General features: G+C 37.5%; 2 protein-coding genes across 4 annotated transcripts in view; one reads left to right on the plus strand and one right to left on the minus strand.

Moving 5' to 3' along the window:
* Nucleotides 1-266: 266 nt before the first annotated feature.
* LOC127957058 (WD repeat-containing protein 5) lies at nucleotides 267-4,293 on the plus strand. The gene is made up of 14 exons (XM_052555414.1): nucleotides 267-428; nucleotides 850-951; nucleotides 1,054-1,162; nucleotides 1,251-1,324; nucleotides 1,966-2,055; nucleotides 2,150-2,239; nucleotides 2,350-2,433; nucleotides 2,512-2,567; nucleotides 2,852-2,898; nucleotides 3,112-3,187; nucleotides 3,328-3,361; nucleotides 3,592-3,666; nucleotides 3,769-3,856; nucleotides 3,947-4,293. The coding sequence occupies exons 2-14, from the start codon at nucleotides 883-885 to the stop codon at nucleotides 4,045-4,047; spliced, it is 993 nt and encodes a 330-aa protein (XP_052411374.1). The 5' UTR covers nucleotides 267-428; nucleotides 850-882; the 3' UTR covers nucleotides 4,048-4,293.
* Nucleotides 4,294-6,294: 2,001 nt separating this feature from the next.
* rxrab (retinoid x receptor, alpha b) overlaps nucleotides 6,295-19,070 on the minus strand; it is a 56,687-nt gene continuing 43,911 nt past the window's right edge. For 2 of the 3 annotated variants that reach the window (XM_052555410.1, XM_052555412.1), the window contains 6 exons: nucleotides 17,112-17,275; nucleotides 13,356-13,485; nucleotides 12,586-12,718; nucleotides 10,098-10,189; nucleotides 9,124-9,229; nucleotides 6,295-8,564 (listed from right to left, as the gene is read on the minus strand). In XM_052555410.1, coding sequence (XP_052411370.1) covers nucleotides 8,417-8,564; nucleotides 9,124-9,229; nucleotides 10,098-10,189; nucleotides 12,586-12,718; nucleotides 13,356-13,485; nucleotides 17,112-17,275 — 773 coding nt within the window. In that variant the 3' untranslated portion in view covers nucleotides 6,295-8,416. The other variant, XM_052555411.1, reaches the window with a different exon arrangement.

Raw genomic sequence — 19,070 nt, forward strand, 5'->3', positions numbered from 1 at the left:
ATTGCACTAGTTTTATCTTGCAACACCGGTTAAATTTATATAAAACATATTATTTCAAAATGCCTTGGAAATAAAACATTATACAAATAAATAACGGAACCAAATGAACACCTTCTTTTCCATTAGTGGAAATATTTTTGAATAGAATGACTTGCAAAATATTTAAATTGATGATATTGTTCATAGTTTTATTCATAGAAACCAAAGCTGTGAGAAATGTATACTCGTCGAATAAAATAAAGAAAAAGCAGCCACCATCATAAGAATCTGAAGTTGTCATACACACTGCGCATGCGCGGTGACGCGCGTGTCATTTGTCATTTCTATTTGGCTCAGCAAGTGCCCCGAAGCGCCTTTTCTAGCAGTTTGTAAACACAGTCGTTTGGAGCGAACCGTCTGAAACCAAAAGTTTGCTGCAGAAGCCTCCGGTAAGTTTCTACTCGTTTGTTCGTGTTTCATCGCTTATGTGATGTGGAATACCTGAGCTGCATGCAAATATTGGGTCTCTTGTTAGCCTTGCTAAGTGTGTGACAGGCGTGTGTGCGTGACAGGGCGGCAACTACAAACATGTTTACTGATGTAACTAATTTCTATGTGTCTGACGGTCAAAATATACGCGGCACCATTCAAAGTACTAGATAAACATTTGACTTAGTAAGAGGAAGTAACGGGCTTGGCTAAGATGTCTATAAGACTTTTCTTTTTAGGCCATGTGCATTTTGAAACACTCCAATGCTGTTAAGTGTACACGTTTGTTTTGACGATGGACAATTTAAATAAATGGCATTTGTCTAAACTCTGTACATCTTTTCAATCTGTTTAACAATTTAATGGTCTCCTCTTTTTAAGAGCCCCTGTATTTGACCCACGTAAGGTGCAGGGATGGCATCAGAGGAGAAGAAGCCAGAGACAGAAACACCTAAGACACATTCAGGATCCTCATACTCCAAGGTAGAAAGCCTGGCTTTTGGCTACTTTGATTTTTTTTAAATGCAAAACATCATTCAAAAGTTAAGTTGGTTCTCTGTTTATGTGGTTTATGTCTTTCTGAAGTCTGCTTCTGTGAAGCCAAACTACTCTTTGAAGTTCACCCTCGCAGGTCACACAAAAGCTATATCATCAGTCAAATTTAGCCCCAGTGGTGAATGGTTGGCCAGTTCATGTAAGTAGGGCTATTTATAATGTTCAATTTTAATCTACAGAAAGAAAACCAAAGTCTGAAGATTTTGAAATTAAAAATTTGTTTTCAGCGGCAGACAAGCTCATCAAAATATGGGGCGCTTTTGATGGAAAATTTGAGAAGAGTCTTGCAGGACATAAACTTGTGAGTTTTAATCTAAGTTAAAGGAATAGTTCACCCACAAATGAACGTTTGCTGAAAATGTACTTCCTTTAAATGGTCAACTTACAGGAAAATGAAAACTCTGTCATTAATTTGCTTCAAACCTATAAGATATTGGTTCATCTTCAAAACACAAACCTAAGATTTTTTTTATAAGAAACCTGAGACATTTCTGTTCCTTCATTGAAAATTTATTTCACCAAATTTCATGCTTAAAAAAGTTAATAAAGACATTGTAAAGGAAGAGCTGCCGTGGACCCTAGTTGATGATTTATATGTATGCTTATTGATAAATTTAATGTAAATAACACTCAAACATAAATATCATATAAAGCATTTATTTAGGCCTTAGGTCTTTTTAAAGTGTAAACATTTTAGTGGAATGGACTTTACATGCACATAATTTTATTTAGTAAAAACTAGCATTATTTTTTGTTTTGAAGATAAATGTTTTATGGGTTTGGCAAGACATCATGGGCAGGAAATGATGACAGAATTTTACTTTTGGGTGACTTTACCCTTTAAAGACTCAAGCTGTAAATGTATTCTAGATGTAATTAAGATATGCTATTGTATAAAACGTCTTAAGAGTCTTTTTGTTACAACCCATGTTGTATTTGCAGGGAATATCAGACGTGGCCTGGTCTTCAGATTCAAATCTTTTGGTGTCTGCATCAGATGACAAATCACTGAAGATCTGGGATATGAGTTCGGTAAAACTTGTCAGATAATTTGATCTGATGCTGTAGGTGTCATCCATATCAGCTTCTGACTTCAGTAGCCTAATTCTCTGTCATGCTTTTGAAGGGAAAATGTCTGAAGACACTGAAAGGCCATAGCAACTACGTCTTCTGTTGTAACTTCAACCCACAGTCGAACCTTGTTGTGTCTGGATCTGTAAGCAAACAAACAGATTTCTCATTTTTTAAATGAATAAAAATAAATATGAAACCGTGTTTGTACTCATAAGTCATTGAGGGATCAAGCTATGTGGTTCATGTTGACAGTTTGATGAGAGCGTACGGATTTGGGACGTCAAAACTGGGAAGTGTCTGAAGACCCTGCCTGCTCACTCGGATCCCGTCTCAGCGGTAAACACCAATTACTAAAAATATTTTGTTAGTCTGCATGCAGATTTTGTTGATGTGGGTTTAATGTAATGTTTCCAGGTTCACTTCAACAGAGACGGATCTCTAATAGTATCCAGTAGCTATGATGGTTTATGGTAAGTTGAGTAGTGCCATCTATTAAAAGTGCTGTAAGCACTAACTTTCTGCTAGCTGAATGTTGACAAACCCCAAAACATGAAAGATAGCGTGGCATGGGGCATCCTGCTATTGGATATTTATTTCAGTGAAATCTGTCAGTTAGAAGAGACATTATTTTTGTATTTTACGACTAAACATTTATTTGCAGCACCTTTAAGTCAGCCTCCGTTCACACTTATAATACTTTAAGACATATGATTACATTATTTACCTTTTCTTAACACTATGGACTGTATTTCAGCCGATTGTGGGACACTGCATCTGGACAATGTCTGAAAACTCTTATAGGTATGTGACTGTTTTCTCTTTATTGTATGTACTAGAGAAGCTGGAGAGCATGATATCAAGTTTTCTTATCATAGTTGGACTTTTAGCCTTAAATCTTGAGTTTTGTTGTGGTACCAGATGGCCGGATGGTGTGTGCTGCATAATTTGGATACATGTAGCCTTTTTAAATTAGGAGAGTGTGTCGATGGTGAACTGAATCTGTTTTATTTCCAGATGATGATAACCCTCCTGTCTCATTTGTGAAGTTTTCTCCAAATGGAAAGTACATTCTTGCTGCGACACTGGACAAGTAAGTGAACACATATCCCTAGTGACTGTTTATTTATTTTTTTTCCATTCAGTGGAGTTTCTGAGACTATATTAATTTTGGAAAAACTGCCAACAATGAAAGGATTCGCCGCCTTTTTTTTTTTTTTTTTTTTTTCACAGTACGTTAAAGCTCTGGGACTACAGCAAGGGAAAGGTATGTCATTGAATTACCATACATCTTGACTGCTAATATAGTATATAAATCTAAATATAAATAAAGTGTTTTTCTAATGTTAAAGTTTTTTTTTCCTTAGGCTTATGTTAAAGCATTTATAATAAGCTGTATATAAACATAATGAAATATTAAGTCAAGTTAATGTGTGTAGGTAATTTTCATGCTTCAACTGAACTATTGTAGCTTTTAATTTTCTTTTCTTTTTTTAGTGTCTCAAGACATATACTGGACATAAGAATGAAAAGTATTGTGTGTTTGCCAATTTTTCTGTAACTGGAGGAAAGGTATGTTCAGTATCACTTTGTCGAAGTATTTGTTTTAATACATAGGTATATAGTTATTTAGACCAGTTTTGAGTAACCTGAATGCGTCTTGCTATCATTCAGTGGATCGTCTCAGGCTCTGAAGACAACATGGTGTATATCTGGAACTTGCAGACCAAAGAAATTGTTCAGAAACTGCAAGGGCACACAGGTATATGACATTTGCTACACCTCCCAGACTCAAACACACGGCAGCCTCTTTGATTTTGTTAACATAAGTATGATGCATTTTTGTCCTTAGATGTAGTGATCTCGACAGCTTGTCACCCTACAGAGAACATCATTGCCTCTGCAGCCCTGGAGAACGACAAGACCATCAAACTGTGGAAAAGTGATTGTTAAGTTAAAGCACTGCCCTTCAGAGGCTTGAGTAGAAACTTCAGAATGACGACTTCCAGTAGTGTCTGTGTTTTACAATGATTTGATAGCACTTAGTGCAGGGTTATTATTGGAGAGATGGGCAGGTCCTGTCTGCTCAGAATAGTGACAATCTCACTCAAGCCTTTTCCCCCTTAATATACAGTAATCTACTGTAATGTTTTCAATTCGTTTTAATTTGCTACTGAAGAACAAATGTTTTCTTTCAAACCATCGATTGTTGTTTTATTGATCTGTTTTTTGTTTTTGTTTTTGCCATCAAATGATTGCCGTTATTGCTTTTCATTCAAGTGTTTTGGAATCATTGATGTTGATGTGCGAATAACCAATGTGCTAAGGAGCTTTAAATTCTTTCTAAACATTGTTTTCCACTATTTAAGCTTTGAATTTGAAGGCATAAATTAGTCTACATGGCTTTGATCCATTGGAGTAGTAGGTACATTTCCATAAAATTAATTTAAATACAGTGGGGAAAATATTTATTTGATCCTCTGCTGATTTTTGTACGTTTGCCCACTTATAAAGAAATGAAGGGTCAGTAATTTTTATGGTAGGTTTATTTTAACCGATAGATACAGAATACAAACCAAAAAAAATCCAGGAAAAAACATTACATAAAGGTTAGAAATGAATTTGCATTTCAGTGAGTGAAATAAATATTGAAGTATCCCAAAGCAAAACTTGACTTAGTACTTGGTGCAGAAACCCTTGTTGTCAAGTACAGAGGTAAGAAGTGTTTTGTAGTTGGTCACCAGGTTTGCAAACATCTCAGGAGAGATTTTGATCCACTCTTTACAGATTCTCTTTAAATCCAAAGGTTTCTTGGCTGTTGATTGCCAGCTCAAAGTTTCAGCTCCCTCCACAGATGTTTTATATGATTGAGGTCTGGAGACTGGCTAGGCCCCTCCATGACCTTAATGTGCTGCTTCTTGAGCCACTCCTTTGTTGCCTTGGCAGTATGTTTCAGGTCATTGTCATGCTGGAAGACCCATCCATGACCCATCTTCAGTGTTCTGGCTGAGGGAAGGAGGTTCGAGTCCAAGATTTTATAGTACATGACCCGTCCATTTGCCCCTCAATGCAGTGAAACTGTGCCATGCCCTTAGCAGAAAAACAGCCCTGAAGCATAATGTTTCCACCTCCGTGCTTGACTGTAGGGATGATGTTCTTGTGGTCATAGTCAGCATTTCTCTCCCTCCAAACACAGCGAATCGAGTTAATGCTCATCTTAATGGTCTCATCTGACCGTAGCACTTTCTCCCAAGCCATCTCTGAATCATTATGTTTTTTGGCAAACTTTAAACGTGCCTGTATATGTGCCTTCTTGAGCCGGGGACCATGGGTGTTTGTTGCAGGATTTCAGTCCATTGCAGCATAGTGTGTTACCTATGGTTTACTTGGTGACTGTGGTCCCAACTGTCTTTAGATCATTAACAAGCTCCTCCTGTGATCCCTCACCTTTCTCCTGATCATCTTTACCCCATGAAGCAAGATCTTGCGTGGAGCTATAGACCGAAGCCGATTGATGGTCGTTTTGTATTTCTTCCATTTCTGAATAATTGCACCAGCAGTCTCCTTCTCACCAAGCGTGTTGCTGATGATCTTGTAGCCCATTCCAGCCTTGTGCAGATCTACAATCTTGTCTCTGACATCCTTTGACAGCTCTTTGGTCTTGCTCATGGTGGTGGGAGAGGTTGGAAAAGAAGATACAGATTGTGTGGACAGGACAGATGTCTTATACACAAATCGAGCTGACATTAGGAGTAACTTCTTAAAGTGCCAGGACTAATCTGTGTTCCACATGGGCACATAACCAATCTGTGGGAGCCAGAATTCTTGCTGGATGGAAGGGGATCAAATACTTATTTTATACACTGAAATGCAAAGCAATTTCTAACCTTTATATGATGTCTTTTTTTCTGGATTGTTTTTGGCTGATACTGTCTCCATCCGTTAAAAAACCTACCATAAAAATGACAGACCCTTCTTTTTTTTTTTTTAAGTGGGCAAACGTACAAAATCAGCATGGGATCAAATACATATTTTCCCCACTGTGTGTGTATATATATATATATATATATATATATATATGAGGAATATAAAAAATCTATGTAAATGTTGTTGCAGCAATATTCTGCTTTATGAAAATGTTCATTTTATTTAATGTTTATATATGTATCTGATATCTTGTATAAGACCATTTATTCAAAACTCTCAAATAGTTATTTTGTTTGCTGAAGATAATATAACAGTCTTTTTTACAATCTGAAATTTTATATTTCTTTGAACGGACATAATATAGTAGGTCAATACACAATACACTCTCCGTTTGTCTTGTAAAAAAGGAGGAGTGAGCTGTGCTCAGCTCTCAGGTGAGGGTACCATGAAAACAAATGGCAGAGGAACAGAGAAGCCTTTGCACATAAACCCTTCCCTCAGTCCAGCTCTGAGGCCACGGCTCCACTTAAAAATGAATATTTACACCAACAATGTGTACAATATAGAACAGACAAAATAATGACGTAGAGAGAAAAAAAAAAATTACACTTTGTACAAAAATAGATCATTCTCTTAAAATGCATCTCTTTTGTGTTTTGCTGACATGTCCTGTGATGGATTGGTGTCTCACAGGGAAATATTACAGATGTCTGATAGCGGCACATCAGGATTTTAGCTGATATTAGATTAAATGTGCCCGGCTCCTGATGGTTTAACAAACCCTGTTTGACACAGTGCGAATCCAAGAGTGCTTACAATGTCTGCGTTTTCTCTATACCTCAGCAAAGGGGTCTTTAGTTCTTGTATGCAGATTCTAAATATGCTGGTTTTGGAGTAATAAAAGGCCAAAGATGTACAATGACAGAACAAACAAAAGTCCACTGATCTTCCATGATACAGATTCAAATTTCAACCTGGACGAAGCTTGAAAACATGACCTCTAGAACTTCAGGTTGTGTATATCAATCACATAGACAGTATATGCTGTTTATGTGTATCTTCGACTGAATACTCATGTTTCTGTGAGGCCTGGCGTTATCATCAGCAGAAAATGTCATCTAAATCAGTAGGTCTGCTAATGACAACTGCTGAGCGGCTCAAATACCCTTCCGAATTCCAATAATAGTTATTAAAATTCACTGTCATCATAAAAACACTGGTTCAGATTGGCTCAATCTGCAACTGAGGTTTGATGCATCAATACAAATGTTACGAAATCTATCATCATTACAGTTTCTTCCTTACTACACAGATAAGACTGCACAACAGAACCCAAAAAATTGCATTTGAATCAACCTGAGGCTTAGAAAGTATTATTTTGCAGTGTTTGCCAAGCAGTCTGTAAAAATCGTTAGGTTACTGACGTAACCCCGGTTCTCTGATAACATGGAAAGTTAGAAAGAGAACCAACTGTTAAACCTCATGTAATAGCAAATAAGCACAGCTGCAATGTCACAACTTTTCCAATAGGGGACAGGCATGGCACTTCCCAAACCTCGCAATTCCCTGAGGCCAGACCATCATCTGGATTCCTTTAACTCCTTGCTTATTTTCAAATCACAAAAACCCACTTGCTGGGAATCATCAGATGATAAATATATATAACATTATTGAAAATCTTTGGAAATACTTAATACAAATTTATGCTGAATTACTGAGCCATGAAAAATCTTCCATAATTTTTTGTACACAATTCTAACAATGAATCGTTGTATTTTTTCATCCAGTGCGAGTTCAGCCAGGAGTACTTTTCATTCTTTTTAGACCATTCTGTTATTCATAGGCCCATATATCTTGTAAAAAGAAAAGGACTTGAAACCAAACTGCGTGCAGTTTCTTCCTCATGAAGATGGACTTTAAGAATCCTGATGTATGGCAATACCGCTTAAAGAATTTCTAAGTGCCTGGGGGAGTTACTGTGGTCCTGTTCACTGTTCCAATAGCAGATACAGTAATGTGTTTTCTAAAGACAGCTGCATGAAGAAGTGCATCCGAGGTATTTTGTTTCCTCTCATGAAAATTCACAGCTCAATGATTGTGAGTTCAGGGATGAGGCGGTTTGGCTGTGTACAAAAGCAGAGGTAGACCTCTGTAAGGCAGAAGAAATGAGAAACCATAAACTCCAGAACTGCATGCAAACCAGGAAAAAACTCACACAATCCATCCTGCGTGCTATTCCGTAATGAACAGTTACACAGTATTTTGTGTATTGCGCAATGTTCCTGATGAAAAGCCAATGAGTTGAGTCTTCTCCTGTGAGATCAGAGATGTGTCCTGTGGCCTCCTGTAGCCTCCTGTACATGAGCTGCACCCTCTGGCAGAACAAATCATTCCCTTATGTCATTTGGTGTGGCGCTTCCAGCATTTCCATTAGGAAAGTGTCGATGGGTGTGTCTCCGATCAACTTAAAAAAGAAGAGATGTTCAAGACACTTCAGGCCGATGGAGCGCAGGGCAGGCAGACGCAGTAACAGCTTGGCGAATCTGTCCGAGAAACAATGGATGTCAGTGTTTGGATAAGCACAGTGTAATACTTCAATAGTTTTTTAATAATAATAAAGTTAGAGGTCTGTAAAAAATATATTTTAGAAATTACTACTTAATAATATCGAACAAAAGTGACAGTACAGACATGTATAATGCTACAAAAAAATTCTGTTCCAAATAAATATTGTTCTTTTGAACTTTGTTAATCAAGGAATCTTGGAAGAATGTATCAAAGTTTCCACAAAATGTCATTTGAGCAGCAAATTAGCATATCAGAAAGATTTCTAAAGGATCATGTGACGCTGGACTAGACTGGTGGTGTAATAGATGCTGAAAATTAAGCTTTGCAATCACAAGAATAAATCATATTTAAAAAAAATATTCAAATAGTTATCTTAAATTATAATATTATTTCACAATTACTGTTTTACCAGTTAAATCTCTATAAAATTCAATTTGTTTTGTGCAAACATTCAGTTTTACATGCAAGTGAAATAATGAAGGATACATAAGCATGTGTGAGATGAAAAAAAAGTGTGTGTGTGTGTGTGTGTACCTTCCAGGCTGATCAGGATATTTGTGTTTACAGTAGGCCTCTAGAGATGCATACACTCTTTCCCTTAATGCCTCCACCTCTGATGGATTACTCAGTCCTTTTGAATCTAAGAGTTGATAAAAAAAAAAGAAAAAGAAAAAAGGACGGATTGAAGGATGATAGACAGCAAAGCACCGACAAAAAAGAAAAAGGTTATGTTAAGGTTTCATTCTGGGCCACTTTATTAGATGCTACACTACTATTCAGAAGTTGGGGGTCCTGAAAAACATATATTAGTTCATCATGGTTAACTGTTTTCAACACTAATAATATTACGAATTGTTTCTTGAGCACTTCTATTAATATTAATAAATCAACCCTAAACCTTTGAACACTGGTGTACATTTGTGTGATGTGCAAACATATCTTGTCTTGTGGCTGATGGGTTTTGCTATAACTTCAAGGCTGAATCAATGACTTTAAGCTGTAGATAAAGACATTCCAGAAATCAAAAACAAGGCAAATCGCTGACTACAAATGATCTTCACTTACTGTTGGGCATATTATATTTGGAAGACCACAGCATCACTTCTCCATACAATGCAATTGAACGAAACTTCCAGTATAGTTTCCAGTATGATGAAATGGAAAATCAACAGTGATTTTTAACATCCTAGACTGGACTGTCGACATTTTTACATACCAAAATGACCATTTTTATTGTTCGGGGCTAAATACTGAGGTCACAATGTTGCACAAATTTACTGTTCGATTTATGCAATACTCGAAACATACTGCTTTCTATAAGCTCGGTTTACTGTGGTTTACAGTCATAGGAATCTAATTTACTCTTTCTGGCTTTACTTCAACACATTTCTTAGGAATTTGCCAAAACAAATAGCAAGGTAGGTCGATCAAACTGAAGTGGCATTTTAAACGCACTTGCATAAGAGTGCTGTGTGCGCATGTGTTTGTCTAAGTATACATTACTGTACCTGGATTGAACAGAACAATGGCCCGCAGGCATCCAAGTTCAGTCTTGTCCATTTGCATGTCTCTCATCTTTGACACAAGCTCCGTCAGCACTCTGTAAAAAAGGGCACAGGCAACATGAGCAAACTGATTAATTGCAAATTCATTTTCTCCAATATACCCCTAAAAACGTCAGGAAATATTCTGTGACATATTAAACATGCCCAGTGAGTCATCGCTCCACCTTTATATTTCGTTTTCATATTGCCTTGAAAATCAAAGTCATTATGTCTTCTAAGACACATTCATCTCTACTGCCGACGGAGCGGGCAGCATATATTTCATTAGTGAGGACACCAGCATATCTCACACTGCCAGTGAAACATTATCACAGCGCTACATAAAACTGCCTTATGGCTTAATGTAAAAATGACATCAATCACGAGTAAGATGTGGAGGACACTTTCATGATGCAGCGTCTAATATCATTATGGAGGTTATTTTCAAAAATTCACGTGTGCATGACTTATATCACAAATCTTTCACACGGTGTACAGTGAGGACACTGAAGGGTCTCCTAGAAGATCACAAGACCATGCCCTCCATAAACTGAATGATGACACTGAATTTAGTTAGGACAGTTCACCCAAAGTGAAAATTCAATGTCAACGTCATTCCAAACCTGTCTGACTTCTCTTTTCTGTGAAACACAAAAGCAGATGTTTAGGAGTATGTTTTGGCTGCTCTTTTCCATAAAATTAAAGTGAATGGGGACTGAAGCTATCAAGCTCCAAAATGACAAAAAGAAGTGGCATGAAAGTATCGTAAAACTTATTAATACACTCACACACTATAATCTTATAAAGCCCTTAAAAATAAATAAATAAGTGAATAAATAAAAGGTTTGTGTGGGAAAAAGACATATTTGACTTGAGATTTTCAGTGAATTATGGCTTAAATTTTGGTCTGTCCCTCACACAAAACTATCCCATGATGATTTGGAATACAGAATGCAGCCACCCACTTTTTCATCTGTATTTTCTTATTCATTTTTCCCATATGGATTTTTAAAAGAACCAATCCAACCAGCTAGAAGGCGAATCGCAACATTACAAATAGTAAAAAAAAAAGTAAATGCTGACAAAAGAACAAAGGTACAAGACTCTGTACTTAATGGCTTTAATGTGGGAAAGCATTGCAAATGACAAATTAAAAAGGCAAATAAATACAAAAATATACAGTACTGTGCAAAAGTAAGTATTTCCACCAAGTGTGTATCCACCAATGTCAGTTATTTATTTGATTTCTTTCTATATTTTGCTGTAGTGTGTCAGTAGTAAATATAGGTTTACATTTGCAAACATTATTTTAGGAATTAATTATAATAATCCAGTGAGATTTTTGTTTGCACAAGGAATCTGACAGCAGCCAGTGCTCCACACAGAGATCTGATCTCAGCATCATCACCAGTCAGTCTGGAATAACATGAAGAAACAGGTGAAACTGAGACAGACTCAATCCAGAAGAACTGTGGCAATGTCTCCAAAACACTTCAAGAAACCTTTTTGCAAAGCTAGCTAAAGAACAATGCCCAAGTGCACCTGGGACAAAAGCATTTTTTAATGCATAGTGTGGTCACACCAAATGTTGATTTTATTTAGTTAATAGAAGTTAGTTGATAAAGAACATCCTTGTGCAAACAAAAATCTCACTGGATTATTACAGTTAATGGCAAAATGATGGAAATTTTTGTTTAATCTAATCTCTTTCCATTGATGTATGGTTTATTAGGAATGGACAATATTTGGTCGGGATACAAATATTTGAAAATCTGGAATCTGAGGGTGCAAAAAAATCTAAATACATAGAAAATAACCTTTAAAACTGTCCAAATGAATTCTTAGCAATGCATATTACTAATCAAAAATTAAGTTTTCATTTATTTACGGTTGGAAATGTACAAAATATCTTCATGGAACAAGATCTTTACTTAATAACCTAATGATTTTTGGCATAAAAGTTTTTGGTGCAGTTTGCTTGTTTCAGTTCTCTGATTCATGGAGGTTTCTCTACAGAATCATGAGTAATGTATAGTTTTATAACAGGAATTCAGCTGTTCAACATGATCATTCAAAAGACATGTTGAAATAAAACCATCTAATGGCTTCAAGAAAAGCATATGCTATCGATTAACAACCTCGTAGCTCACATTCAGTCTGTCTTCAACGGTTCACAAGTTATGGTTGAAAATCAGTTCCCCAAGGAAGAAAATTAATGGTATTTTTACTTAAGATTTTTATACTTTTACTTGTATATTTTTTGGAGCTTTAAGGTGGTATTTTTTGGGGGGGGGGGGGGTTTGCCATTTGTAACATTGACAGTCCCTCTCCCCATTTACTTTCACTACGGTAAAAATAACAGCCAAGATGTTCTTCAGAAAGTCACCTTTTGTGTTCCTCAGAAGAAAGATACAGACTGATGCTTCTTCTCTGAAAACGAACATTTACTAACCTGTCAAAGATGGCTCCCACACCGGCCGTGTGTGCACTGTCTCTATGGACGTGAAGGCCGGTGGCTAATAATATCCCATCCTTCACAGCTATAGACCGATGTGAAAAAGAGGCGATCAGGAGTTCATTCCACCCTGGCAACAGAGGACAGAAGCACAAAAGCACATTGATAACCGAACAAACAAACAAAGGTAACAGGAAAGAGAGCAACATGTGTATCTCTGTCTATTAGTGTGCACGTGGTGGCTTTATCTTCTAGCTCATTTTCTTAAAAATATTAAGTTTTAATGAAGACATTTTAAGTTGTTTGATACATCGTCACAGTTTCAAACACTGCGATCCCCATTTCAGAGGCTCTGAATAAAACGCACTGAATAGAGTTCGATTGTCCTCAGGCAACCTACAGCCTAATGAAATAAATGCAACATGTGAACAGCGAGAACAATCCAGCCTCTTATTCTCCCTCCGTCTATGCTGAAGCCATCATCCTTAACAGAATAAGGACTCTCACTCCAAGATAATGAGATGGAATTCCTTCTTTAATCGATGCTGTGGCCCGAGGCTGGATCAAATGTATCTCTGAATCCATATAAATGTTTCTGGAATAGACTATAATGTCACATGGCCGTAAACGTACTCATTTCATTATCCGATGCTGTTCTGAGCTGTAACTCCATAGCTGGAAGACTAGATGTTCAGCACAAGGGTCTCATCAGGTCAGTGTCTGCAGGACTCAAACAAAAGTGGTCTGTTTTTTTTTTAGTGACGCACCTGCTCTCAGGAGGATGACCTGATCGTCCAGCGGGAGATCAGAAAAGTGAGGTATCCGCTTGGCCCACTCCACTAAGGTAAAGAGTTGCTTGTCAGCTGCTTGGCAGATGTTTGTTACAGGGTCGTTAGGCTGGAGAGAGAGCGAGAGAGAGAGAGAGAGAGGTGAACTATTAATATAGCTTCATGGACACAAACAAAAGAAAAAAATGCAAAGAGTTCTCTTTTGTCAATCCTCTTTTCTCACGTTGTTTCTCCTAGACAGGTATGGAGAGCAAACTTTTGCTTTTGTCTCAGATTCTCCGATTTTCTTCTTGAAAAAGACCCCAGTGATCTCCTAATTTCAGAAAAGATAAGATATGCCAAGATCCCAACATATGCAGAAAGCCTCTATATATGAACAAACAAACTAAAACATTTCTAAATAGATTCAACTAAATGATGCTATCCACTTTAATTTAATCTCATTTTCATTAGAAAAGTCTTCGAAAAATATGATAACTAATGTCTTATTGTAAAGTACATAGAACTTTTAATGAGAGCGCAATAACAAACAATGTTATTGCCTGCCTGGAATAAGAACAAAATGACATGTTTCTTTATGTTATTTGCATTCAGCATAGATATCACCAAGAGAAACTCGGCTGTCAAACTCAGTGATGTGAGTGGAAAATGAGCAGATATCTTGTGGGAAGTCTTGTGGAAATCATTCCTGTCATTGGCCCCCAATGGAACATTTTTATTTTCGGTTTAACTCGTGCTCTCTAAAAGCCTTTCCTTCTGCTTGAGTAACCCAAACTCTCCAGCCCAGAATCAATCAGAGCAAGCGCTCATGCACCCGCAGCTTGGCATGTCGGAGCACTCTGTGCGTCTTCTGCTGTAGTCATGGAGCGAATTCTCTCCCAGTAGGATCCCAAAATCACATCATCATCATCATCATCATCATCATCCTCCACCCAGAGTGAAAAGCTCTTTCATTTTAGTGGTAACATACCCTTGTGGAAAAGTAGACTTTATCACTCTTTTACAAAGAGCAAGTATAACAGAAATAATATAATAATAACAACAAAAGTCATTAATAATAACTTAAAGTCCCCATGAAATCAAAATGGATGTTTTGGTATGAATTTTTGTATGAATATGTAGCTAGTGTGCTCCAAAACATTGATAAAATTTACATTTAGAAAATATAACATCCAAAACTTACAGTCTCAATGATTTTGATGACATCACCCAACTTCTGTCCAAACAAACACTCTCTAGAATCTAAAATGTCCCGTCCCGCCCCTACACTATTTACACACTAAATCTGCGAGCGGTCACCTGTTCACAGTTTTCTGTAATATGACGAATGGCACGTAGCATACTATATAATACACATATAAACAGCAAAGAATGCTTTTCTAGCTTTTTTTTCTCGTTTCCAAACAATGGGGTAAGTTAAATAATCTTGTTTTCTGTTTGAAATAAGATTATTTTGCTTACCCCACAGGTAGATTCTTTAGCTTGTTTCAAGCAAAAAATACTTAAATTCGACTTGTTTTTCTCTGAAAATAAGACAATAATTTTTACTTGTCTAGAAAAACCTTCTCGATTTAAGAATGCTTAGATATTTTGGCTGGAAACAAGACACAATATCTAGTGTGCAGTGTACGCATGAGTCGTGAGAAACAAAAAAACATATTGGGATCATTTGAATTCTATACAGAATGCTATATTTTGTAGTGATATGGATGAGATTAGGAGGAGAAACGGTGAGACATTCTCCATATTAGAAACAGCAGTGATGAGTAGAAGAGATAAGACCGGTGCCATTCACCAATATATCACACACTTTACAAACTACACATCCTCAGCATCATAATCACTGTTTTACTTTAATAACAGTTTCATACTGAGTCCAAAGGGGTAAACCATAAGCTGTCTAATGCTGCTTTACAGAGCTCAACAGCACTAGCCCAAGCTGTGATACAAACAAAACGCTATTGGACTATTTTAAAAAGGGGGCGGGGCTGCTCAGTATGTCCCGCCCTGTCTTCCTGTTTCGGTTAAAATCATGTCAGCACATTTAATAATACTATAAGTACTTCAATTGACCTTTAAGTTGGAAATTAATGCAATGTTTTTGGACACTTATGTGCTTGTTAATTGCAATTAAATGAAAATTCAAACCAAATTCATATTAAATGCAGTCACTGGAATTTTGTGCACTTTTTAACATACTTGAGTAGGAGTTACTCAATCGCATGTAATTTCTCACTAACGACTTAGTGTCTTTGAAATTTGGTTAAAGTCTACTTTCAAGAGTACTAAGGTAAACTAAACTGCCATTTCTATTGAAACATTTCTGTCATGTATTGGCATTTATTTGTAATTTCACATATGTAAAGATGTTGTAATTTAGTACATATGCCAAGTTCTGACATTAAACTCTAGATGGCGCAGGCTGAATGGTCGTTAACGCAAACTGATGATGTTCATAGCTACTTGGAACAAGCTGACTGGTTTATGATGTATACACAGACAATAGGCTTGCTGCTTTACATTTAAATCGCTGGCTAGTTTCATGGGTCCTCTGAAACCCTTCACCTTCCCCAGCTCCACCTTTATAGATCTGCTATGGGTTATCATATATATGCTATTTGTGCAGCAGCAGTATGTCTTAAATACTCACAGCACTTTGCAGCAGCAGCAGCAGCAGCAGCAAAGCACTATTTCTGTTAAGATCAAATACATTAACATTGTCATATTCATTACCACATCTTCTGAGAGTTGTTATGATAGAACTAAAAACACACTAACCTAACATTCTTTATAATATATTTATTTGTGTTCAGCAGAAAAAAAAAGTCATACTCATTCGGAAAGACATGAGGGTGAGTAAATGATGACAAAAGTTTCATTTTTGATTGAACTATGCCTTTAAGCGCACTTTTTTATCAAGTGTCTCCATGAGTTCATATCACCCACAGACTGAAATATCATAACAAGAAGATATACATCTTTCTCGAAAGTCTCTTAATTTACACAGCTTTCAGTTCAGATCATCGTGTCTTAAAAGTTCTCCATTCAGCCCAAGAGGAACTCAAATTCATTACAGCCCTATTCATGTACCAGGACCTTCCCCAGGGCTCAAGGACAAACACACAAACAGCCATTAAAAAAACAACTGTGGGGGAAACAAACAATCTGAAAATACAAAGTAGGGGAGACAAAGCATATGCCTCTTTCTCCCTGACCTCTACATGATTTAGAGCTTACAACTGCGCAAAACAGAGGACACATGTGCACAAGGCATAAATATACACACAGCACTAACCTCCGTGTGTCTAACTGACATGCTTAATGGCTGACGCTCTTATCTAGTGACGTGACAATGTGCTTCTTCTGCAGTATGTCCCCTCTCCAGGGGTCTGTATAGAGGCCTTCAATGCCAAAGTGCATTGCTATGTACCCGAATCCATCCACTGGGAGTTGGGATTGTAAAAATAGCCCTTCTTATTCACAAACAGAAATACTCAAATCTGCCTCCGACTCTTTCTTGGACAGCTGCAAAACTCTTAAAACTGTCTTTTTGTACATCTGCACGCAGGCTGGAGCCTTGCTTCAGCCTTGACATTCAGAACATGATTAAGCCCGGCTCACTCACTGAGGACCAATTGTGAAGTGTAACTCTGAAACAGCACATTTCAGATGAGCCAAATGTTCTCCATAAGTTGAATGTCACCGAGTGAGATTTAGAGGGAGAGATTGGCTTACAGAATTGGCAGGCGCACTCAGGTTGGCCTCCACGTAGGTCTCCGTCTTTGGTTCCACTGCCAGTTCGGCATCCAGAATCTTCTCCACGGGCATGTCCTCATTGGCACAGCTGCCGAACTCAGCCTCGCTCCGCTCCTTCGCTCGCTGTCGCTCGTCCTGAACGGCTGCACACGTGCAGGAACAGAATTAGAACGGCTCACATGTGCAATACGTACAGTTACATACACAAACAAAACTGTGACCTTGCGCACAATAACACGCAGCTGCTTTTGGTTTGCTCTTAATCTACACGTTTCCACAAAACAGCTCAGGCTGTTTTTCATCGGGCTGCATGTGCATCCAGACCATTATTCACCGACTTCAGAGGGCTGAGAGTTGAGGAGGTCAGCCTACGTTTTGTAGTGACGTTATTAGTATACGGCTCTTTAAAATATGTATATTTTATTTGGGTGCGATCCAGCGCAAACATGATCCTGTGCTTCTATTCAGTCTACGGACAAAGTCACGGGCAATAAAACCGTCACTCGTTCAAATGATTGGTTATGAAGGTTGACAAATGCATTGGTCTGTGTGTGTATGTGAATTTTAATGTGAGTTGTACACAGTAAATACTGTGTGCATGTTTGGCCTGGTTCGGAGGGGGAGCCAGGTCTAAACCACACAGACGGTCTACTGTGGTCTGGACCTGGTGGAAATGAGCCCCGTCTGGCTTGCCGTCAGGCTGCGGACCATTTCAGCTTTCCCTTCTGTCTGTAAAAAGCCTTGTTTTATGACTCTCTTTCTGTTCGACAGAAACCACTAGCAGATCATGAGGGGAATTCTTGAGTGGGAGCCGTGGAGGTCAGCTGAAGGATAAAGCTTTACTCCAGGAGTCACTGAGAGGTGAGGAGAGAGGCACAAGGAAATTATTTCAGCTTTATCGTCCTCAGAAACAGAAAGACAGAGAGTGACTCGTGGGGGAGAAGTGTGTCAGGTTACCTCTTTCTCAGAGGCCTCGGTATAGGGGGTCTAGCCTTGTTCTCTAGACTATTTTAATAGCTTGAAAAACAGACCTAACATATTCATATCAGGCTTATTCTTCATGGCATTCTTCTACTCTTTTGAGAACAGATTTCCAAACTGAACTGATAGCACAAAATAATAAACTTGATAACAACTGTCCTCCGTTAATACAACACGTTGTGTTAGACATAAACATTGAATATATGCAATATCAATTTCCACATGCTAAACTTGTTTTACTGGTGTACACACTGCTGCCGGTTGTGTACTGTGTTTTCTATTTGTGTATTTTTCTACAGTGTGTTATTTGGTGGTGCCTGGATGGGAACCATATTACTAGAATGAATATTAGTCATATTTCTGAAATGCGCATGCCCACTTTGTGGTCAAACAGAAGGATACAGCTTTTCTGTCTATATGGGGTTTTAACTACTTCAGAAGATTTTTTTTCAGTTTCAAGGGTCAGGTTTTTGAAAATCTTAATTTTTAAATGCCATTTCACACATGCATCATTGACTGGGTCCGCAATTTAAGAAACAGAACATGAGGGATAGTATTATGAACATCAAAACGCTTATAGTATTCCTCATTTGTAAGCTGCTTTGGATAAAAGTATCTGCTAAATGTATAAGCGTAAATCATATTCTAGTAATAAACAATGAATGGTTTACATGCTTCCCAGCTACTGGATATATTGAAATTCATGTAGTATTCTGAATAAATTATGACAGGTACATTCTATTCCCAGTATTCTCTGGTGGCAATAGTGGAAATGCAATATCTTGCAATCTAATGTAATTACTTTTAGACGACTCTAGACTTAAAATGTGTAATTTAATCAACACATTAATCAGTCGCCTTCATTTTCTTGATAACAGCACACAGGAGTGCAATGAACTGCAAATGGTAGGTCATTAGTGCTTTCAGCCATCTGTACTGCGAATTGATTCATGTTGA

This window comes from Carassius gibelio, chromosome B5 (assembly GCF_023724105.1).
Source record: "Carassius gibelio isolate Cgi1373 ecotype wild population from Czech Republic chromosome B5, carGib1.2-hapl.c, whole genome shotgun sequence".
In the NCBI taxonomy this organism is placed as follows: Eukaryota; Metazoa; Chordata; class Actinopteri; order Cypriniformes; family Cyprinidae; genus Carassius; species Carassius gibelio.

What these genes read in the sequence shown, in the direction of transcription:
- LOC127957058 (XM_052555414.1), top strand. Translation starts at nt 883, where the DNA reads ATGGCATCAGAGGAGAAGAAGCCAGAGACAGAAACACCTAAGACACAT. An exon ending in ACTCGGATCCCGTCTCAGCG is followed by an intron (nt 2,434 to 2,511) that starts GTAAACACCAAT and finishes TAATGTTTCCAG; the next exon opens with GTTCACTTCAACAGAGACGG. An exon ending in CTTGCTGCGACACTGGACAA is followed by an intron (nt 3,188 to 3,327) that starts GTAAGTGAACAC and finishes TTTTTTTCACAG; the next exon opens with TACGTTAAAGCTCTGGGACT.